At 53.0% G+C, this 21,685-nt stretch overlaps 1 protein-coding gene, 2 non-coding genes and 13 pseudogenes across 3 annotated transcripts; all 16 read left to right on the top strand.

The window, feature by feature from the left end:
• The first annotated feature begins 273 nt into the window (after positions 1 to 273).
• LOC141135929 (U2 spliceosomal RNA) lies at positions 274 to 406 on the top strand (annotated as a pseudogene).
• A 1,047-nt stretch (positions 407 to 1,453) lies between these two features.
• On the top strand, positions 1,454 to 1,586 carry LOC141135928 (U2 spliceosomal RNA; annotated as a pseudogene).
• A 1,045-nt stretch (positions 1,587 to 2,631) lies between these two features.
• LOC141135982 (U2 spliceosomal RNA) lies at positions 2,632 to 2,800 on the top strand (annotated as a pseudogene).
• A 2,704-nt stretch (positions 2,801 to 5,504) lies between these two features.
• LOC141134047 (uncharacterized) lies at positions 5,505 to 7,852 on the top strand. Its single transcript, XM_073623636.1, has 2 exons — positions 5,505 to 5,753; positions 6,462 to 7,852. Exons 1-2 carry the CDS (start codon positions 5,672 to 5,674, stop codon positions 7,850 to 7,852), a joined length of 1,473 nt encoding a protein of 490 aa, XP_073479737.1. The 5' UTR covers positions 5,505 to 5,671.
• A 1,565-nt stretch (positions 7,853 to 9,417) lies between these two features.
• LOC141135691 (U4 spliceosomal RNA) lies at positions 9,418 to 9,541 on the top strand (annotated as a pseudogene).
• Positions 9,542 to 10,179: 638 nt separating this feature from the next.
• Positions 10,180 to 10,252, top strand: TRNAK-UUU (transfer RNA lysine (anticodon UUU)). Its single transcript has one exon. It is a non-coding gene; the product is annotated as a tRNA-Lys (tRNA).
• A 566-nt stretch (positions 10,253 to 10,818) lies between these two features.
• Positions 10,819 to 10,883, top strand: LOC141135379 (U4 spliceosomal RNA; annotated as a pseudogene).
• A 1,179-nt stretch (positions 10,884 to 12,062) lies between these two features.
• Positions 12,063 to 12,195, top strand: LOC141134965 (U2 spliceosomal RNA; annotated as a pseudogene).
• Positions 12,196 to 13,235: 1,040 nt separating this feature from the next.
• On the top strand, positions 13,236 to 13,368 carry LOC141135858 (U2 spliceosomal RNA; annotated as a pseudogene).
• Positions 13,369 to 14,373: 1,005 nt separating this feature from the next.
• LOC141135671 (U4 spliceosomal RNA) lies at positions 14,374 to 14,495 on the top strand (annotated as a pseudogene).
• Positions 14,496 to 15,133: 638 nt separating this feature from the next.
• Positions 15,134 to 15,206, top strand: TRNAK-UUU (transfer RNA lysine (anticodon UUU)). Its single transcript has one exon. It is a non-coding gene; the product is annotated as a tRNA-Lys (tRNA).
• Positions 15,207 to 15,768: 562 nt separating this feature from the next.
• LOC141135491 (U4 spliceosomal RNA) lies at positions 15,769 to 15,833 on the top strand (annotated as a pseudogene).
• A 1,166-nt stretch (positions 15,834 to 16,999) lies between these two features.
• Positions 17,000 to 17,132, top strand: LOC141135989 (U2 spliceosomal RNA; annotated as a pseudogene).
• A 1,044-nt stretch (positions 17,133 to 18,176) lies between these two features.
• Positions 18,177 to 18,309, top strand: LOC141135927 (U2 spliceosomal RNA; annotated as a pseudogene).
• Positions 18,310 to 19,356: 1,047 nt separating this feature from the next.
• Positions 19,357 to 19,489, top strand: LOC141135926 (U2 spliceosomal RNA; annotated as a pseudogene).
• Positions 19,490 to 20,534: 1,045 nt separating this feature from the next.
• LOC141135981 (U2 spliceosomal RNA) lies at positions 20,535 to 20,703 on the top strand (annotated as a pseudogene).
• Positions 20,704 to 21,685: the final 982 nt, after the last annotated feature.

Below are 21,685 nucleotides of genomic sequence, written 5' to 3'. Positions count from 1 at the left end.
TACTTGGGTTGGTCTGCTTCGGCAGTCCTTCCAGTTGTGGGGGTCCGCCTGGTTTCGGCCAGATGGACCCTTTGTCTGAGTACCTCAGTCCCTGTCCGGAGCCTAACGCCCCGGGGGATCAGGGTAAGGTCCTTCCCTAGTGGAGGACTCTGTACACCCGTTGCACGTTTTTGTGTTTCACTCTCTATGTGTGGGCACTTTTTTTTGGCACCGGGTGGAAGTTTTTGAGGTGTGTTGCACGCCACTGGCTTTTCGATAGAGTGATTATTGCTAATTGCTTCTCGGCCTTTTGGCGAAGATCAAGTGTAGTATCTATTCTTATCAGTTTCCAGGAGGTGGCGCTTGCTTCCGTCCCTGATCTATGGCGAAATAGAGATGGGATTGCGGTTGCTATGCAAAACCTGCTGGAGTGAAGGTGACCTGGAGCGGTTTGTAGCCGAAAGGGAAGCCTTCTGATGGGGATGGAGAACCACGGGGTCTGAACCAGAGGGTCGGGACCCTGGCCTTCTGGCCTGGATTGGGGTGGATCTAGCTCCAGACAGTTATTTGGGAGAGAACGCTTACTCCTGCCTTGCAAGGGGGGGAGGGAGTGGCAAGTACTTCCCGAATGTAATTAGGAGGAGTGATGGGAGCGACGGCAGAGCCTGATGGTAAAGGGCTCTTTCCGGCTTCCTGATCTATATATCCTTCCTGTCTGTGGTGGGGTCTGCTGTGGTCTGGGCTGGGTGGTCAGGGCTTTTTCGAAAAGCCAGTGGTGAATGTGCCCCTGAAGTGGCAGTTCAGGGGTGCCGTATAGTCACGGTGTGAAAGCATTTGATTTTATGGCACCATGGTCACTTTCACCACAACACACGTTTTTCGCACCTGCCTCTTGGTCCGGGCCTTTTGGCCAGGACCAGGGGAAATTTTTATGCCTGGCCGGAGGGCCGGCCATTGTATAGCACAATGGCCACTTTTACTCTCCCATCTCACTATCTTCCCCACTCTTTCTTTTACCCCTGTTTGTCACCTTTTTGTCTTTTTTTTGGTTGTCTTTGTATACACGTTTTGTCACTGTGTGGCGAGTAGGGTGTGGGTCCTCGGGCCTACTCTGAAAGTCTTGGGAGGGGGTGGACATAGGCCTTTTGGCTTGGTTCGCCCTCTCCTTTGAGGGGTCTCTCTTCGGGAGAGCCCCACTGTACTTGGGTTGGTCTGCTTCGGCAGTCCTTCCAGTTGTGGGGGTCCGCCTGGTTTCGGCCGGATGGACCCTTTGTCTGAGTACCTCAGTCCCTGTCTGGAGCCTAACGCCCCGGGGGATCAGGGTAAGGTCCTTCCCTAGTGGAGGACTCTGTACACCCGTTGCACGTTTTTGTGTTTCACTCTCTATGTGTGGGCACTTTTTTTTGGCACCGGGTGGAAGTTTTTGAGGTGTGTTTTGCACGCCACTGGCTTTTCGATAGAGTGATTATTGCTAATTGCTTCTCGGCCTTTTGGCGAAGATCAAGTGTAGTATCTATTCTTATCAGTTTCCAGGAGGTGGCGCTTGCTTCCGTCCCTGATCTATGGCGAAATAGAGATGGGATTGCGGTTGCTATGCAAAACCTGCTGGAGTGAAGGTGACCTGGAGCGGTTTGTAGCCGAAAGGGAAGCCTTCTGATGGGGATGGAGAACCACGGGGTCTGAACCAGAGGGTCGGGACCCTGGCCTTCTGGCCTGGATTGGGGCGGATCTAGCTCCAGACAGTTATTTGGGAGAGAACGCTTACTCCTGCCTTGCAAGGGGGGAGGGAGTGGCAAGTACTTCCCGAATGTAATTAGGAGGAGTGATGGGAGCGACGGCAGAGCCTGATGGTAAAGGGCTCTTTCCGGCTTCCTGATTTCCATATCCTTCCTGTCTGTGGTGGGGTCTGCTGTGGTCTGGGCTGGGTGGTCAGGGCTTTTTCGAAAAGCCAGTGGTTAATGTGCCCCTGAAGTGGCAGTTCAGGGGTGCCGTATGGTCACGGTGTGAAAGCACTTGATTTTATGGCACCATGGTCACTTCACCATAACACACGTTTTTCGCACCTGCCTCTTGGGCCGGGCCTTTTGGCCAGGACCAGGGGAAATTTTTATGCCTGGCCGGAGGGCCGGCCATTGTATAGCACAATGGCCACTTTCACTCTCCCATCTCACTATCTTCCCCACTCTTTCTTTTACCCCTGTTTGTCACCTTTTTGTCTTTTTTTTGGTTGTCTTTGTATACACGTTTTGTCACTGTGTGGCGAGTAGGGTGTGGGTCCTCGGGCCTACTCTGAAAGTCTTGGGAGGGGGTGGACATAGGCCTTTTGGCTTGGTTCGCCCTCTCCTTTGAGGGGTCTCTCTTCGGGAGAGCCCCAGTGTACTTGGGTTGGTCTGCTTCGGCAGTCCTTCCAGTTGTGGGGGTCCGCCTGGTTTCGGCCGGATGGACCCTTTGTCTGAGTACCTCAGTCCCTGTCTGGAGCCTAACGCCCCGGGGGATCAGGGTAAGGTCCTTCCCTAGTGGAGGACTCTGTACACCCGTTGCACGTTTTTGTGTTTCACTCTCTATGTGTGGGCACTTTTTTTTGGCACCGGGTGGAAGTTTTTGAGGTGTGTTTTGCACGCCACTGGCTTTTCGATAGAGTGATTATTGTTAATTGCTTCTCGGCCTTTTGGCTAAGATCAAGTGTAGTATCGACTTTAGCCCTTAGGGGTGTCTCTGCTTCACAGCTAGGACGTTGAGAACCACTTGTATCTATCCAAGCTAATTGGTCCTTGTGGGGTACCCTCTGCTCGGCCTGGTAGGATCGTTGATTAAATTCAGCTTCACCTACTTGCTGCTATTGGGTTAGAGGCTTAGCCCCCACAGGGAACGAGATTGCGGTCTTCCCTCCTCCCCCACTCCGCATTACTACCTCCGGGCAGTAGATGCTAGAGCCTTTTTAAAGGCTACGAAAAAGAGCGAAGACGTCAAGGAACCAGAAGGAAGCCGCCTAAGAAACATCTGAAGCGACATCCAAATCCTTGACGATGGGGAAGAGCGAAAAGAAGACCGGAAAAGAGAAGAAGAACCCCGTTCCAGCCACTTCCTCCAAGCCCGGGAATGCCGCTGCCTCAACCCCCGCCCCTACCCCGGACGGCACCAGCCGACCGGGACCAACCAAGCCAGACCAGCCTGCAGACGGGCTCCCAGCTTTGGAGCCATGGATGAAGCAGACGGTCGTGCTGCAGCTGAAGGAGGTGGACGGAAGAGTCCCCGACATGACCCCGGAGATCTTTGGAAAGAAGATGATCCTGGAACAGGGGTTCAGCAAAGCGGAGACGCTTTCTGTGCAGGCCTTCACAAGAGGTATATTCTTTATAACTTTTGTGTCGTTCCAGGTCTGCAGAAGATACTGGGAAATGGTGAAGACCAGTGGCCCTGAATCCCCTTTCCGGAAGTTCACTGCGAACTGCCCCATAACACGGGACGAAAAGCGGGTGACAGTGGCCATGAGGAACCCCCATACCAGTGGAAAGGACATAGCCACCTACCTCCAGAGGTTCTGCACCGTGGTGAAGGACCCGATCCAAATCTTCGATGCAAACGGCTTCTGGATAGGTAAGTGGTCTGTGCTCTGCAAACTGAGGAAAGACCCTTCGGGGGACATCCAGCACCTGCAGCCTTTCTTCTCCCTGGGATCCTCCGCAGGAATCCTCTTCTACCCCGGCATACCCTACAACTGTAACAAGTGTGGGCAGCCGGGACACATAGGGAAGGATTGTACAGAACTTGCTTGCAAGTTCTGTAGGGTGACAGGCCACGAGACCAAGGACTGTCCGAGGTCCAAAGCCTGCAACCTTTGCGGACTGGCAGAACATGTCTTCAGACACTGCCCCCAGAGAACCCGGACCTACGCTGGAGCAGTAAGCCAGGGTAAGCCATCCGGGAGAAAGCTGCCAGAAAAACCAAAAGAACCTCGAAAGGCCAAAGGTAAGTCCACTCCCGCCCCACCTGCCCCTGCCCCTCCTGCCCCTGCCCCTACCTCCAGCACACCCACACCCACCCCCTCTGTGCCGGAGGAGCCCCTCCCCACCCCTTCCCCCCCCAACCTGTCCTCCCTGGAGGACTTCCCCACCCTCCCACCCCCCTCCACCCCCACCAGTGGCCCAAGAGGAAGCCGGAAACGTAAGCCAGAGAGCCCAACAGCTGAGGAACCCGCCACCTCCACCAAACGGCCCAACGGGGTCCAACGCGACAGCGAGGGACCCAAGCAAGTAGTGGAGGACCTAGAGTCTGCAGGAGAGGAGGAGGAAGGGGAGGAGATCGTGGTCGACCCTGAGCATGACCTCCCCCCCAACGTCCACATCAGCCAGCAGATGATGGAGTCTGTCCTTGAGGAGCTGGGCCTGGCCCAGGACACAGGACAGGCAGAAGACGCAACGGAAGAGCCACCCCCCCTCCGGGGAGGTAAGTTCAGACCCTTGTTAACTAGACCCTCATACCCTTTTTCATTATGGCTGAGATCTCAATCTTTTCCATTAATGTGAGGAGTATCAAGGATACATCTAGAAGGCAAGCGGTCCTGACCTTTCTTTCAAGTCAGCAGAGTGATGTCTACATGCTTCAGGAGTGCGCCCTTCCTCCCCTGAGGAGGTACACTCATCTGTCCTCCCAGTGGACCCTTGGTCCCTCCTACTGGTCCGGGGGTGGCGATTGCAAGTCTGCAGGCGTAGCCATTCTGGTCAGGGGTGGGCGTTTCACGGTTGACTCTATCCATGAGCTAGTCTGTGGCCGTCTTTTGGTCATAGACGGCTCGTGGGTGGAAGAGCCAGTTAGGCTCATCAACGTGTACGCCCCCCCAGACAAGAATGCGCGGCTGGAACTCTTCCAGACCCTGCGGACCCAACTCGTCACCACCAGAACAGTAGTGATCGGCGGTGATTTTAACTGTCCGATCGAGGAGGATGGGCGCAGCTCCAGCATATACGCAAAACTTGATGCTACTTCTAGGCTGCTCAAGGAGATGATCTCGGAGGCCTCCTTGCAGGACGCCGTGGGATCCATAGGGAAAGGGACCGTGAACTATTCGTGGTGCCGACCCGATGGATCTGTGCGTTCCAGGATTGACTTCGTGCTCACTTCAAGAACAGTCAAGCATCGTGAGTTCTCCATGGTCCCCTGCTTTTTCTCTGACCACAGGGCTATTCACTTTCGGGGTGACCTGGGCGAGGGCTTTGCCCGCGGACCGGGTTCCTGGAAGCTGAATAGCACCCTGCTGGAAAACGAGGAATTGATGGGGGAACTCCGAGATGCCTATGCCACCTGGACGGAGGAAAAGAGATTCTTCGGAAGGGTAAGTGACTGGTGGGAGTTTGTGAAGGTTAAGCTGCGTAGCTTCTTTCAGGCAAGGGGACGCCAGCGTGTGTGTGCCAGGAGGAGGGAACTCAGGAGACTGCAGCGTCAGTTGCAGTCCCTGCAGGACCTTCAGCACTGTGGCTGGGACGTTAGGCAGGACCTGGAGGACACCAAGAGGAGCCTAAAAGGACACTTCGAGGAAGAATCCAGGCACATTGTCTTCCGTGCCAAGGTGGAGAATCTTGAGAAAGGTGAGAAGTGTAATTCTTTCTTTTTCAGGAAACTCCACTCAGGACACACACCCTTGTCAGAGTTGCGCGACGAGACCGGAACACTCCAGAAGGGGAAGAAGGCTGTGATGAAAGTGGTCAGCGACTACTACACCAACCTCTACTCCCCGAAAGAAACGGACACACAGGCGGCCGACAGGTTCCTGTCAGGTATCTCTAACCAAATTGATCCTGCAGGTTCATCAACCGTCAACGCCCCCTTGGTGCTGGAGGAGCTGCACTCTGCCGCTAAATCCTTTAGGCGAGGCAAGACCCCGGGCTGCGATGGTCTCCCAGTTGAACTCTATGTAGCACTGTGGGATCTCGTGGGCCCGGACCTGCTCGAGCTGTACGAGGAGATGGTGGTAGAGGGCAGAATGCCTCAGTCACTGAGGGAGGGGATGATCACGATTTTGTATAAGCGGAAGGGGGAGAGATCGGATCTTAAAAATTGGCGTCCGATCTCTCTGCTGAACGTGGACTACAAAATCCTCGCCAAGGTCCTGGCCAACAGGCTGAAGTCTGTCATCGGACAGATCATCCACCCGGATCAGACTTGCGGCATTCCTGGTCGCAGGATTGCGGACAGCCTTGCGCTTGTCCGGGACACGGTCCAGTACATTCATGGCCGCCGTGTGCACGCGGCCCTGGTCAGTCTTGACCAGGAGAAGGCCTTTGACCGTGTCTCCCACGAGTTTATGTGCAGAGCTCTGCGCAGGTTTGGTCTTGGGGAAATGTTTTGTTCGTATGTGAATGTAATGTACACTGACATTTCTAGTTTGGTGCTGGTAAATGGCTGGAAAACTGACCCCTTTCCAATCCTGTCTGGGGTCAGACAAGGCTGCCCTCTCTCACCTCTGCTTTTTGTTTGTTGTATAGAGCTCTTCGCCCGAAGCATCAGACGGAACCCAGAGATCAGAGGGATCACCGCACCAGGACCGGACAGACGGGAGGTCAAGTGCTCACTCTACATGGACGACGTGACAGTGTTCTGTGCTGATCGGCGCTCCATCGACACACTCGCCCAGACCTGTGAGGACTTCGGCCAAGCTTCAGGGGCAAAGGTCAACTGCGGGAAGTCGGAAGTCATGCTCTTCGGAAAGTGGTTCCTGCCTTCTTCTGCACCAATTCCTTTCAGCGTCAAGACGGACTTCATCAAAATCCTTGGGGTCTGGTTTGGAGCTGAGGGCGCAGCCCTGAAGTCCTGGGAGGAAAGACTGTCAAAGATGCGACAGAAGTTTGGACTTTGGAGCCTCAGAGAACTCACCATCGAAGGCAAAACACTGGTACTCCGCAGCGAGATCCTCCCTGTGTTGCAGTACCTCGCCCAGGCCTGGCCCCCTCGGGTCAACACCTGTAAGGCCATCACCAGGGCGGTGTTTCACTTCATCTGGAGCTCCAAAATGGACAGAGTGAAGCGGGCGGTTATGTTCAAGGAACCCCTCAAGGGCGGTAAGGGCGTGCCCGACATCGCTACACTATTGAGGGTGTGCTTTGCTTGTAACTGCATCCGCAGGACATTGGTGGACAGAACTGTGGACTCTGGTGGTAACTCTATGTCCCGTTTTTTCCTCCTGCCTCTTTGGAGGACCCTTGGATGGGACAAATGGGACAGCTCCATCCCCTACAACTGGGACACGCCTTGGTACTACTTGGACACCTTCAAGTTTATCAAGGAGCTGGGGCTACATGGAGTGAAGCCCGACTTGTGGAAGCCAAAAACTATCCACAAGTTGATCAGAGCATCGGACATTGTTGAGACTGTTCCAGGCCTCCCTTCAGCCACTTGTAAAGTGGTCTGGAGAAATGTTTCTTCAAAGAGACTCACCAACAGGCACAAAGATCTGGCATGGATGGCAATCCAAGGGGGGCTGCCACTCAGGACATTCATGCATGCCAGAAACCTGTGTAGATACAGGCACTGCCCCTTTTGCATCATCCAGGAGGAAACTGCTCTGCATGTTTTCTGGGAGTGCCCCTTTGCACAGGACCTGTTGAGGGCCCTGGAACCTGAACTCAAAGACTTTGTACCACAGACTGCAATCACACACTTTGGTGTGTTGAACGGACTCTTCTGTGGAACTCATTCACAGGAGGACATTGACGGTGCCTGGCGGGTGCTGTGTTGCTTTAAGGACGCTTTATGGTGCGCCAGAAAGCGCCTCATCCACCAGCGGGAGAGGATGTCCATCGAGGACTGTCGCAGACTGGTTCACAGTCTGCTCAGAGACTATCACCTGATGGACTTCAAGGAGGAAGAGGAGGTCTGAAGATTTCCCCATCCCCCCCCCTCTCCCCCGTGTATCCTTGGGCAGTTCAAATAAAGCTTCGGGCCTGTGAACTCTTTACTCCCTCCCCTGCCCCACCTTCTCCACCCTCCCCATCACACCCGTTGCCCATTTGAATGTTATTTGACTGTATGACTGGACTTTTTGTGAAATGTTTTTTTTTTAGTACTGCTTTCAGGGTAATGCGGCGTCATGCATGATGTGATGTTTCGGGGTATTACTACTCTGCACAACACATTAGGCATCATACCGCAGGATGAATGTAATTTATTTGTATGCTTGGTGATGTATTGTAATGTAGTGTATTTATGCGCTGCGTCGCAGTACAGATTGGATGTACCCTGTTTAAGTATTTGTTTTTTTGTATATTTTCTTGCAAAATAAAGTATACATTTTTCAATATTGTTAATTGCTTCTCGGCCTTTTGGTGAAGATCAAGTGTAGTATCTATTCTTATCAGTTTCCAGGAGGTGGCGCTTGCTTCCGTCCCTGATCTATGGCGAAATAGAGATGGGATTGCGGTTGCTATGCAAAACCTGCTGGAGTGAAGGTGACCTGGAGCGGTTTGTAGCCGAAAGGGAAGCCTTCTGATGGGGATGGAGAACCACGGGGTCTGAACCAGAGGGTCGGGACCCTGGCCTTCTGGCCTGGATTGGGGCGGATCTAGCTCCAGACAGTTATTTGGGAGAGAACGCTTACTCCTGCCTTGCAAGGGGGGGAGGGAGTGGCAAGTACTTCCCGAATGTAATTAGGAGGAGTGATGGGAGCGACGGCAGAGCCTGATGGTAAAGGGCTCTTTCCGGCTTCCTGATCTCCATATCCTTCCTGTCTGTGGTGGGGTCTGCTGTGGTCTGGGCTGGGTGGTCAGGGCTTTTTCGAAAAGCCAGTGGTGAATGTGCCCCTGAAGTGGCAGTTCAGGGGTGCCGTATGGTCACGGTGTGAAAGCACTTGATTTTATGGCACCATGGTCACTTCACCACAACACACGTTTTTCGCACCTGCCTCTTGGGCCGGGCCTTTTGGCCAGGACCAGGGGAAATTTTTATGCCTGGCCGGAGGGCCGGCCATTGTATAGCACAATGGCCACTTTCACTCTCCCATCTCACTATCTTCCCCACTCTTTCTTTTACCCCTGTTTGTCACCTTTTTGTCTTTTTTTTTGGTTGTCTTTGTATACACGTTTTGTCACTGTGTGGCGAGTAGGGTGTGGGTCCTCGGGCCTACTCTGAAAGTCTTGGGAGGGGGTGGACATAGGCCTTTTGGCTTGGTTCGCCCTCTCCTTTGAGGGGTCTCTCTTCGGGAGAGCCCCACTGTACTTGGGTTGGTCTGCTTCGGCAGTCCTTCCAGTTGTGGGGGTCCGCCTGGTTTCGGCCGGATGGACCCTTTGTCTGAGTACCTCAGTCCCTGTCTGGAGCCTAACGCCCCGGGGGATCAGGGTAAGGTCCTTCCCTAGTGGAGGACTCTGTACACCCGTTGCACGTTTTTGTGTTTCACTCTCTATGTGTGGGCACTTTTTTTTGGAACCGGGTGGAAGTTTTTGAGGTGTGTTTTGCACGCCACTGGCTTTTCGATAGAGAGTGATTATTGCTAATTGAAAACTTTTCCCAATACCCCGCCACGATGACTTGAAATACAGTCAGCACTGGCAATTTTTGAGAGTCTCTGAGGAGACTGAGCAATGTGTTTTCAACAGCAGATAAGTGACGGCTTCTTACATGCAGACTGAGATGTGTTAGAGTTGAGAAAGTGAGTCACGGGCCCGGTGACACCATAGAGAGCTTTTGTGTCATCACGCAGCCTGGGTAGAACAATCAGTGATTGGCACGCGCCGCTCGTTCTTCACTTGCCTGTAATCCAGAGTGGACTCTACCTCGTTTTTTTGCCTGGGTTTCTTCTGCTGGACCTGGCAACATGAGGCTCAAGGTGAACTGTCTTTATTTGTAACCCAGTCACTGATTAAGAATACTGGAAGCGTGTTGGTCCAGGGTTAAGGAAGCCTTTCGGGCGGTGTCTTTTTGCAAGGCCCTTGTTTCCGGTCAAAGAGCATTGAACTGTAGGTAAAACTAAGGCAGAAACTTTAGGCGTTCTCCACCTGTACCGGACTGGACCCTATCTGCATGGTTGCAGGTTAGATTCTCCCTTTTATCTTCAACCTGTCCTAGAAAATTAAACGGGAGAGGACGATTGGCCAGCCTGGGCAAGCCAAATACTTGTGCTTTCAGGCACCCGGTCCCCTTGGCTGAATGGTCTTTTTCCACCATACATGTCAAGATTCAAGCAGCTTGGACCGCTATGGAGGAGCTTTGAGAGCCCGGATAGCTCAGTCGGTAGAGCATCAGACTTTTAATCTGAGGGTCCAGGGTTCAAGTCCCTGTTCGGGCGGTGCCTTTCACTTACCTATGAGGCCTTTGAGCTGCCAATAGGGCAGTCTTTATGCACATCTGCCGGGAATGCTCACTGGCTCAGAGAGATGAAATGTCCTAACTTCCCCCTTTCTAGGCTCCTGGAATCTGCCAGAAATAAAGGTGGCTGAAGGTGATTGCTTGACCAACTGTTTCCCAACAACCCTTGTCTATGGCAGCTTACCTGGGCTCCAGTTCAGGCATGTTATCTAGCGAACTTTCAACAAAGGCCCCAAATCCTTCCACCTTGGTCTTTTCTCAGCAGCATAGCTGTTCAAACACATACGCTCCCAGTGGCCTTTCAGGACTGCTGTGGGAGAAACGCATCTGACATCTAGGGCCCTGTCCCTTTAGATTCTCCTTAGTTCTTTCAAATGCTAACACTATTCAGTGGGTAAACAATGCCCACTTAGGCATCGTCCCTGTCTCATTAACATGCCAAGTCCCAGAATGCTCAGCGGCCCACTGGATGACACTTATGTGTCTCTCCTCAATGTCAATTTCTCCTCCAAGGAAGGGCAGATGTTGGCAGGCACTGATTTGGTTAGCTTTGCGCAGTGGCAGTATCATAGCCAATGAGGTTCAACTGAGGCGTGATTATTGCTAATTGCTTCTCGGCCTTTTGGCGAAGATCAAGTGTAGTATCTATTCTTATCAGTTTCCAGGAGGTGGCGCTTGCTTCCGTCCCTGATCTATGGCGAAATAGAGATGGGATTGCGGTTGCTATGCAAAAACCTGCTGGAGTGAAGGTGACCTGGAGCGGTTTGTAGCCGAAAGGGAAGCCTTCTGATGGGGATGGAGAACCACGGGGTCTGAACCAGAGGGTCGGGACCCTGGCCTTCTGGCCTGGATTGGGGCGGATCTAGCTCCAGACAGTTATTTGGGAGAGAACGCTTACTCCTGCCTTGCAAGGGGGGGAGGGAGTGGCAAGTACTTCCCGAATGTAATTAGGAGGAGTGATGGGAGCGACGGCAGAGCCTGATGGTAAAGGGCTCTTTCCGGCTTCCTGATCTCCATATCCTTCCTGTCTGTGGTGGGGTCTGCTGTGGTCTGGGCTGGGTGGTCAGGGCTTTTTCGAAAAGCCAGTGGTGAATGTGCCCCTGAAGTGGCAGTTCAGGGGTGCCGTATAGTCACGGTGTGAAAGCACTTGATTTTATGGCACCATGGTCACTTCACCACAACACACGTTTTTCGCACCTGCCTCTTGGGCCGGGCCTTTTGGCCAGGACCAGGGGAAATTTTTATGCCTGGCCGGAGGGCCGGCCATTGTATAGCACAATGGCCACTTTCACTCTCCCATCTCACTATCTTCCCCACTCTTTTTTTTACCCCTGTTTGTCACCTTTTTGTCTTTTTTTTTTTTTGGTTGTCTTTGTATACACGTTTTGTCACTGTGTGGCGAGTAGGGTGTGGGTCCTCGGGCCTACTCTGAAAGTCTTGGGAGGGGGTGGACATAGGCCTTTTGGCTTGGTTCGCCCTCTCCTTTGAGGGGTCTCTCTTCGGGAGAGCCCCACTGTACTTGGGTTGGTCTGCTTCGGCAGTCCTTCCAGTTGTGGGGGTCTGCCTGGTTTCGGCCAGATGGACCCTTTGTCTGAGTACCTCAGTCCCTGTCTGGAGCCTAACGCCCCGGGGGATCAGGGTAAGGTCCTTCCCTAGTGGAGGACTCTGTACACCCGTTGCACTTTTTTGTGTTTCACTCTCTATGTGTGGGCACTTTTTTTGGCACCGGGTGGAAGTTTTTGAGGTGTGTTTTGCACGCCACTGGCTTTTCGATAGAGTGATTATTGCTAATTGCTTCTCGGCCCTTTGGCTAAGATCGAATCTAGTATCTGTTCTTATCAGTTTCCAGGAGGTGGCGCTTGCTTCTGTCCCTGATCTATGGCGAGATAGAGATGGGATTGCGGTTGCTATGCAAAACCTGCTGGAGTGAAGGTAACCCGGAGCGGTTTGTAGCCGAAAGGGAAGCCTTCTGATGGGGACGGAGAACCATTCGGTCTTGGCGGAGGGTCGGGACCCTGGCCTTCTGGCCTGGATTGGGGCAGCTCTAGCTCTGGACAGTTATTTGGGAGAGAACGCTGGCTCCCCTTGCTCCCACCGGGGGAGCGGCCAGTATTTCCCAAATGTAATTAGGTAGGAGGGACGGAACGACGGTGAAGCCTGATGGCAAGGGCTCTCTCCAAGCTTCCAGAACTCCATACCTTTCTGCCTGGGGTGGGGGCTGCTGTGGTCTGGGCTGTGGGTCAGGGCTTTTTCGAAAAGCCAGTGGTGAATGTGCCCCTGAAGTGGCAGTTCAGGGGTGCCGTATAGTCACGGTGTGAAAGCACTTGATTTTATGGCACCATGGTCACTTCACCACAACACATGTTTTTCGCACCTGCCTCTTGGGCCGGGCCTTTTGGCCAGGACCAGGGGAAATTTTTATGCCTGGCCGGAGGGCCGGCCATTGTATAGCACAATGGCCACTTTCACTCTCCCATCTCACTATCTTCCCCACTCTTTCTTTTACCCCTGTTTGTCACCTTTTTGTCCTTTTTTTGGTTGTTTTGTATACACGTTTGTCACTGTGTGGCGAGTAGGGTGTGGGTCCTCGGGCCTACTCTGAAAGTCTTGGGAGGGGGTGGACATAGGCCTTTTGGCTTGGTTCGCCCTCTCCTTTGAGGGGTCTCTCTTCGGGAGAGCCCCACTGTACTTAGGTTGGTCTGCTTCGGCAGTCCTTCCAGTTGTGGGGGTCCGCCTGGTTTCGGCCAGATGGACCCTTTGTCTGAGTACCTCAGTCCCTGTCTGGAGCCTAACGCCCCAGGGGATCAGGGTAAGGTCCTTCCCTAGTGGAGGACTCTGTACACCCGTTGCACGTTTTTGTGTTTCACTCTCTATGTGTGGGCACTTTTTTTTGGCACCGGGTGGAAGTTTTTGAGGTGTGTTTTGCACGCCACTGGCTTTTCGATAGAGAGTGATTATTGCTAATTGCTTCTCGGCCTTTTGGCGAAGATCAAGTGTAGTATCTGTTCTTATCAGTTTCCAGGAGGTGGCGCTTGCTTCTGTCCCTGATCTATGGCGAGATAGAGATGGGATTGCGGTTGCTATGCAAAACCTGCTGGAGTGAAGGTAACCCGGAGCGGTTTGTAGCCGAAAGGGAAGCCTTCTGATGGGGATGGAGAACCACGGGGTCTGAACCAGAGGGTCGGGACCCTGGCCTTCTGGCCTGGATTGGGGCGGATCTAGCTCCAGACAGTTATTTGGGAGAGAACGCTTACTCCTGCCTTGCAAGGGGGGGAGGGAGTGGCAAGTACTTCCCGAATGTAATTAGGAGGAGTGATGGGAGCGACGGCAGAGCCTGATGGTAAAGGGCTCTTTCCGACTTCCTGATCTCCATATCCTTCCTGTCTGTGGTGGGGTCTGTTGTGGTCTGGGCTGGGTGGTCAGGGCTTTTTCGAAAAGCCAGTGGTGAATGTGCCCCTGAAGTGGCAGTTCAGGGGTGCCGTATAGTCACGGTGTGAAAGCACTTGATTTTATGGCACCATGGTCACTTCACCACAACACACGTTTTTCGCACCTGCCTCTTGGGCCGGGCCTTTTGGCCAGGACCAGGGGAAATTTTTATGCCTGGCCGGAGGGCCGGCCATTGTATAGCACAATGGCCACTTTCACTCTCCCATCTCACTATCTTCCCCACTCTTTCTTTTACCCCTGTTTGTCACCTTTTTGTCTTTTTTTTGGTTGTCTTTGTATACACGTTTTGTCACTGTGTGGCGAGTAGGGTGTGGGTCCTCGGGCCTACTCTGAAAGTCTTGGGAGAGGGTGGACATAGGCCTTTTGGCTTGGTTTGCCCTCTCCTTTGAGGGGTCTCTCTTCGGGAGAGCCCCACTGTACTTGGGTTGGTCTGCTTCGGCAGTCCTTCCAGTTGTGGGGGTCCGCCTGGTTTCAGCCGGATGGACCCTTTGTCTGAGTACCTCAGTCCCTGTCTGGAGCCTAACGCCCCGGGGGATCAGGGTAAGGTCCTTCCCTAGTGGAGGACTCTGTACACCCGTTGCACGTTTTTGTGTTTCACTCTCTATGTGTGGGCACTTTTTTTTGGCACCGGGTGGAAGTTTTTGAGGTGTGTTTTGCACGCCACTGGCTTTTCGATAGAGTGATTATTGCTAATTGAAAACTTTTCCCAATACCCCGCCACGATGACTTGAAATACAGTCAGCACTGGCAATTTTTGAGAGTCTCTGAGGAGACTGAGCAATGTGTTTTCAACAGCAGATAAGTGACGGCTTTTTACATGCAGACTGAGATGCGTTAGAGTTGAGAAAGTGAGTCACGGGCCCATTGACACCATAGAGAGCTTTTGTGTCATCACGCAGCCTGGGTAGAACAATCAGTGATTGGCACGCGCCGCTCGTTCTTCACTTGCCTGTAATCCAGAGTGGACTCTACCTCGTTTTTTTGCCTGGGTTTCTTCTGCTGGACCTGGCAACATGAGGCTCAAGGTGAACTGTCTTTATTTGTAACCCAGTCACTGATTAAGAATACTGGAAGCGTGTTGGTCCAGGGTTAAGGAAGCCTTTCGGGCGGTGTCTTTTTGCAAGGCCCTTGTTTCCGGTCAAAGAGCATTGAACTGTAGGTAAAACTAAGGCAGAAACTTTAGGCGTTCTCCACCTGTACCGGACTGGACCCTATCTGCATGGTTGCAGGTTAGATTCTCCCTTTTATCTTCAACCTGTCCTAGAAAATTAAACGGGAGAGGACGATTGGCCAGCCTGGGCAAGCCAAATACTTGTGCTTTCAGGCACCCGGTCCCCTTGGCTGAATGGTCTTTTTCCACCATACATGTCAAGATTCAAGCAGCTTGGACCGCTATGGAGAGGCTTTGAGAGCCCGGATAGCTCAGTCGGTAGAGCATCAGACTTTTAATCTGAGGGTCCAGGGTTCAAGTCCCTGTTCGGGCGGTGCCTTTCACTTACCTATGAGGCCTTTGAGCTGCCAATAGGGCAGTCTTTATGCACATCTGCCGGGAATGCTCACTGGCTCAGAGAGATGAAATGTCCTAACTTCCCCCTTTCTAGGCTCCTGGAATCTGCCAGAAATAAAGGTGGCTGAAGGTGATTGCTTGACCAACTGTTTCCCAACAACCCTTGTCTATGGCAGCTTACCTGGGCTCCAGTTCAGGCATATTATCTAGCGAACTTTCAACAAAGGCCCCAAATCCTTCCACCTTGGTCTGTTAAAACACATACGCTCAAACACATACGCTCCCAGTGGCCTTTCAGGACTGCTGTGGGAGAAATGCATCTGACATCTAGGGCCCTGTCCCTTTAGATTCTCCTTAGTTCTTTCAAATGCTAACACTATTCAGTGGGTAAACAATGCCCACTTAGGCATCGTCCCTGTCTCATTAACATGCCAAGTCCCAGAATGCTCAGCGGCCCACTGGATGACACTTATGTGTCTCTCCTCAATGTCAATTTCTCCTCCAAGTAAGGGTAGGTGTTGGCAGGCACTGATTTGGTTAGCTTTGCGCAGTGGCAGTGTCATAGCCAATGAGGTTCAACTGAGGCGTGATTATTGCTAATTGCTTCTCGGCCCTTTGGCTAAGATCAAATCTAGTATCTGTTCTTATCAGTTTCCAGGAGGTGGCGCTTGCTTCTGTCCCTGATCTATGGCGAGATAGAGATGGGATTGCGGTTGCTATGCAAAACCTGCTGGAGTGAAGGTAACCCGGATCGGTTTGTAGCCGAAAGGGAAGCCTTCTGATGGGGACGGAGAACCATTCGGTCTTGGCGGAGGGTCGGGATCCTGGCCTTCTGGCCTGGATTGGGGCAGCTCTAGCTCTGGACAGTTATTTGGGAGAGAACGCTGGCTCCCCTTGCTCCCACCGGGGGAGCGGCCAGTATTTCCCAAATGTAATTAGGTAGGAGGGATGGAACGACGGTGAAGCCTGATGGCAAGGGCTCTCTCCAAGCTTCCAGAACTCCATACCTTTCTGCCTGGGGTGGGGGCTGCTGTGGTCTGGGCTGTGGGTCAGGGCTTTTTCGAAAAGCCAGTGATGAATGTGCCCCTGAAGTGGCAGTTCAGGGGTGCCGTATAGTCACGGTGTGAAAGCACTTGATTTTATGGCACCATGGTCACTTCACCACAACACACGTTTTTCGCACCTGCCTCTTGGGCCGGGCCTTTTGGCCAGGACCAGGGGAAATTTTTATGCCTGGCCGGAGGGCCGGCCATTGTATAGCACAATGGCCACTTTCACTCTCCCATCTCACTATCTTCCCCACTCTTTCTTTTACCCCTGTTTGTCACCTTTTTGTCCTTTTTTTGGTTGTTTTGTATACACGTTTGTCACTGTGTGGCGAGTAGGGTGTGGGTCCTCGGGCCTACTCTGAAAGTCTTGGGAGGGGGTGGACATAGGCCTTTTGGCTTGGTTCGCCCTCTCCTTTGAGGGGTCTCTCTTCGGGAGAGCCCCACTGTACTTGGGTTGGTCTGCTTCGGCAGTCCTTCCAGTTGTGGGGGTCCGCCTGGTTTCGGCCAGATGGACCCTTTGTCTGAGTACCTCAGTCCCTGTCCGGAGCCTAACGCCCCGGGGGATCAGGGTAAGGTCCTTCCCTAGTGGAGGACTCTGTACACCCGTTGCACGTTTTTGTGTTTCACTCTCTATGTGTGGGCACTTTTTTTTGGCACCGGGTGGAAGTTTTTGAGGCGTGTTTTGCACGCCACTGGCTTTTCGATAGAGTGATTATTGCTAATTGCTTCTCGGCCTTTTGGCGAAGATCAAGTGTAGTATCTATTCTTATTAGTTTCCAGGAGGTGGCGCTTGCTTCCGTCCCTGATCTGTGGCGAAATAGAGATGGGATTGCGGTTGCTATGCAAAACCTGCTGGAGTGAAGGTGACCTGGAGCGGTTTGTAGCCGAAAGGGAAGCCTTCTGATGGGGATGGAGAACCACGGGGTCTGAACCAGAGGGTCGGGACCCTGGCCTTCTGGCCTGGATTGGGGCGGATCTAGCTCCAGACAGTTATTTGGGAGAGAACGCTTACTCCTGCCTTGCAAGGGGGGGAGGGAGTGGCAAGTACTTCCCGAATGTAATTAGGAGGAGTGATGGGAGTGACGGCAGAGCCTGATGGTAAAGGGCTCTTTCCGGCTTCCTGATCTCCATATCCTTCCTGTCTGTGGTGGGGTCTGTTGTGGTCTGGGCTGGGTGGTCAGGGCTTTTTCGAAAAGCCAGTGGTGAATGTGCCCCTGAAGTGGCAGTTCAGGGGTGCCGTATAGTCACGGTGTGAAAGCACTTGATTTTATGGCACCATGGTCACTTCACCACAACACACGTTTTTCGCACCTGCCTCTTGGGCCGGGCCTTTTGGCCAGGACCAGGGGAAATTTTTATGCCTGGCCGGAGGGCCGGCCATTGTTTAGCACAATGGCAACTTTCACTCTCCCATCTCACTATCTTCCCCACTCTTTCTTTTACCCCTGTTTGTCACCTTTTTGTCTTTTTTTTGGTTGTCTTTGTATACACGTTTTGTCACTGTGTGGCGAGTAGGGTGTGGGTCCTCGGGCCTACTCTGAAAGTCTTGGGAGGGGGTGGACATAGGCCTTTTGGCTTGGTTCGCCCTCTCCTTTGAGGGGTCTCTCTTCGGGAGAGCCCCACTGTACTTGGGTTGGTCTGCTTCGGCAGTCCTTCCAGTTGTGGGGGTCCGCCTGGTTTCGGCCAGATGGACCCTTTGTCTGAGTACCTCAGTCCCTGTCCGGAGCCTAACGCCCCGGGGGATCAGGGTAAGGTCCTTCCCTAGTGGAGGACTCTGTACACCCGTTGCACGTTTTTGTGTTTCACTCTCTATGTGTGGGCACTTTTTTTTGGCACCGGGTGGAAGTTTTTGAGGTGTGTTGCACGCCACTGGCTTTTCGATAGAGTGATTATTGCTAATTGCTTCTCGGCCTTTTGGCGAAGATCAAGTGTAGTATCTATTCTTATCAGTTTCCAGGAGGTGGCGCTTGCTTCCGTCCCTGATCTATGGCGAAATAGAGATGGGATTGCGGTTGCTATGCAAAACCTGCTGGAGTGAAGGTGACCTGGAGCGGTTTGTAGCCGAAAGGGAAGCCTTCTGATGGGGATGGAGAACCACGGGGTCTGAACCAGAGGGTCGGGACCCTGGCCTTCTGGCCTGGATTGGGGTGGATCTAGCTCCAGACAGTTATTTGGGAGAGAACGCTTACTCCTGCCTTGCAAGGGGGGGAGGGAGTGGCAAGTACTTCCCGAATGTAATTAGGAGGAGTGATGGGAGCGACGGCAGAGCCTGATGGTAAAGGGCTCTTTCCGGCTTCCTGATCTATATATCCTTCCTGTCTGTGGTGGGGTCTGCTGTGGTCTGGGCTGGGTGGTCAGGGCTTTTTCGAAAAGCCAGTGGTGAATGTGCCCCTGAAGTGGCAGTTCAGGGGTGCCGTATAGTCACGGTGTGAAAGCATTTGATTTTATGGCACCATGGTCACTTTCACCACAACACACGTTTTTCGCACCTGCCTCTTGGTCCGGGCCTTTTGGCCAGGACCAGGGGAAATTTTTATGCCTGGCCGGAGGGCCGGCCATTGTATAGCACAATGGCCACTTTTACTCTCCCATCTCACTATCTTCCCCACTCTTTCTTTTACCCCTGTTTGTCACCTTTTTGTCTTTTTTTTGGTTGTCTTTGTATACACGTTTTGTCACTGTGTGGCGAGTAGGGTGTGGGTCCTCGGGCCTACTCTGAAAGTCTTGGGAGGGGGTGGACATAGGCCTTTTGGCTTGGTTCGCCCTCTCCTTTGAGGGGTCTCTCTTCGGGAGAGCCCCACTGTACTTGGGTTGGTCTGCTTCGGCAGTCCTTCCAGTTGTGGGGGTCCGCCTGGTTTCGGCCGGATGGACCCTTTGTCTGAGTACCTCAGTCCCTGTCTGGAGCCTAACGCCCCGGGGGATCAGGGTAAGGTCCTTCCCTAGTGGAGGACTCTGTACACCCGTTGCACGTTTTTGTGTTTCACTCTCTATGTGTGGGCACTTTTTTTTGGCACCGGGTGGAAGTTTTTGAGGTGTGTTTTGCACGCCACTGGCTTTTCGATAGAGTGATTATTGCTAATTGCTTCTCGGCCTTTTGGCGAAGATCAAGTGTAGTATCTATTCTTATCAGTTTCCAGGAGGTGGCGCTTGCTTCCGTCCCTGATCTATGGCGAAATAGAGATGGGATTGCGGTTGCTATGCAAAACCTGCTGGAGTGAAGGTGACCTGGAGCGGTTTGTAGCCGAAAGGGAAGCCTTCTGATGGGGATGGAGAACCACGGGGTCTGAACCAGAGGGTCGGGACCCTGGCCTTCTGGCCTGGATTGGGGCGGATCTAGCTCCAGACAGTTATTTGGGAGAGAACGCTTACTCCTGCCTTGCAAGGGGGGAGGGAGTGGCAAGTACTTCCCGAATGTAATTAGGAGGAGTGATGGGAGCGACGGCAGAGCCTGATGGTAAAGGGCTCTTTCCGGCTTCCTGATTTCCATATCCTTCCTGTCTGTGGTGGGGTCTGCTGTGGTCTGGGCTGGGTGGTCAGGGCTTTTTCGAAAAGCCAGTGGTTAATGTGCCCCTGAAGTGGCAGTTCAGGGGTGCCGTATGGTCACGGTGTGAAAGCACTTGATTTTATGGCACCATGGTCACTTCACCATAACACACGTTTTTCGCACCTGCCTCTTGGGCCGGGCCTTTTGGCCAGGACCAGGGGAAATTTTTATGCCTGGCCGGAGGGCCGGCCATTGTATAGCACAATGGCCACTTTCACTCTCCCATCTCACTATCTTCCCCACTCTTTCTTTTACCCCTGTTTGTCACCTTTTTGTCTTTTTTTTGGTTGTCTTTGTATACACGTTTTGTCACTGTGTGGCGAGTAGGGTGTGGGTCCTCGGGCCTACTCTGAAAGTCTTGGGAGGGGGTGGACATAGGCCTTTTGGCTTGGTTCGCCCTCTCCTTTGAGGGGTCTCTCTTCGGGAGAGCCCCAGTGTACTTGGGTTGGTCTGCTTCGGCAGTCCTTCCAGTTGTGGGGGTCCGCCTGGTTTCGGCCGGATGGACCCTTTGTCTGAGTACCTCAGTCCCTGTCTGGAGCCTAACGCCCCGGGGGATCAGGGTAAGGTCCTTCCCTAGTGGAGGACTCTGTACACCCGTTGCACGTTTTTGTGTTTCACTCTCTATGTGTGGGCACTTTTTTTTGGCACCGGGTGGAAGTTTTTGAGGTGTGTTTTGCACGCCACTGGCTTTTCGATAGAGTGATTATTGTTAATTGCTTCTCGGCCTTTTGGCTAAGATCAAGTGTAGTATCGACTTTAGCCCTTAGGGGTGTCTCTGCTTCACAGCTAGGACGTTGAGAACCACTTGTATCTATCCAAGCTAATTGGTCCTTGTGGGGTACCCTCTGCTCGGCCTGGTAGGATCGTTGATTAAATTCAGCTTCACCTACTTGCTGCTATTGGGTTAGAGGCTTAGCCCCCACAGGGAACGAGATTGCGGTCTTCCCTCCTCCCCCACTCCGCATTACTACCTCCGGGCAGTAGATGCTAGAGCCTTTTTAAAGGCTACGAAAAAGAGCGAAGACGTCAAGGAACCAGAAGGAAGCCGCCTAAGAAACATCTGAAGCGACATCCAAATCCTTGACGATGGGGAAGAGCGAAAAGAAGACCGGAAAAGAGAAGAAGAACCCCGTTCCAGCCACTTCCTCCAAGCCCGGGAATGCCGCTGCCTCAACCCCCGCCCCTACCCCGGACGGCACCAGCCGACCGGGACCAACCAAGCCAGACCAGCCTGCAGACGGGCTCCCAGCTTTGGAGCCATGGATGAAGCAGACGGTCGTGCTGCAGCTGAAGGAGGTGGACGGAAGAGTCCCCGACATGACCCCGGAGATCTTTGGAAAGAAGATGATCCTGGAACAGGGGTTCAGCAAAGCGGAGACGCTTTCTGTGCAGGCCTTCACAAGAGGTATATTCTTTATAACTTTTGTGTCGTTCCAGGTCTGCAGAAGATACTGGGAAATGGTGAAGACCAGTGGCCCTGAATCCCCTTTCCGGAAGTTCACTGCGAACTGCCCCATAACACGGGACGAAAAGCGGGTGACAGTGGCCATGAGGAACCCCCATACCAGTGGAAAGGACATAGCCACCTACCTCCAGAGGTTCTGCACCGTGGTGAAGGACCCGATCCAAATCTTCGATGCAAACGGCTTCTGGATAGGTAAGTGGTCTGTGCTCTGCAAACTGAGGAAAGACCCTTCGGGGGACATCCAGCACCTGCAGCCTTTCTTCTCCCTGGGATCCTCCGCAGGAATCCTCTTCTACCCCGGCATACCCTACAACTGTAACAAGTGTGGGCAGCCGGGACACATAGGGAAGGATTGTACAGAACTTGCTTGCAAGTTCTGTAGGGTGACAGGCCACGAG

This window comes from Aquarana catesbeiana, linkage group LG03 (assembly GCF_042186555.1).
Source record: "Aquarana catesbeiana isolate 2022-GZ linkage group LG03, ASM4218655v1, whole genome shotgun sequence".
NCBI classification, from domain to species: Eukaryota; Metazoa; Chordata; class Amphibia; order Anura; family Ranidae; genus Aquarana; species Aquarana catesbeiana.
The sequence above is the reverse complement of the archived record's forward strand: the minus strand, read 5'-3'. Positions and strand labels throughout refer to the sequence as shown.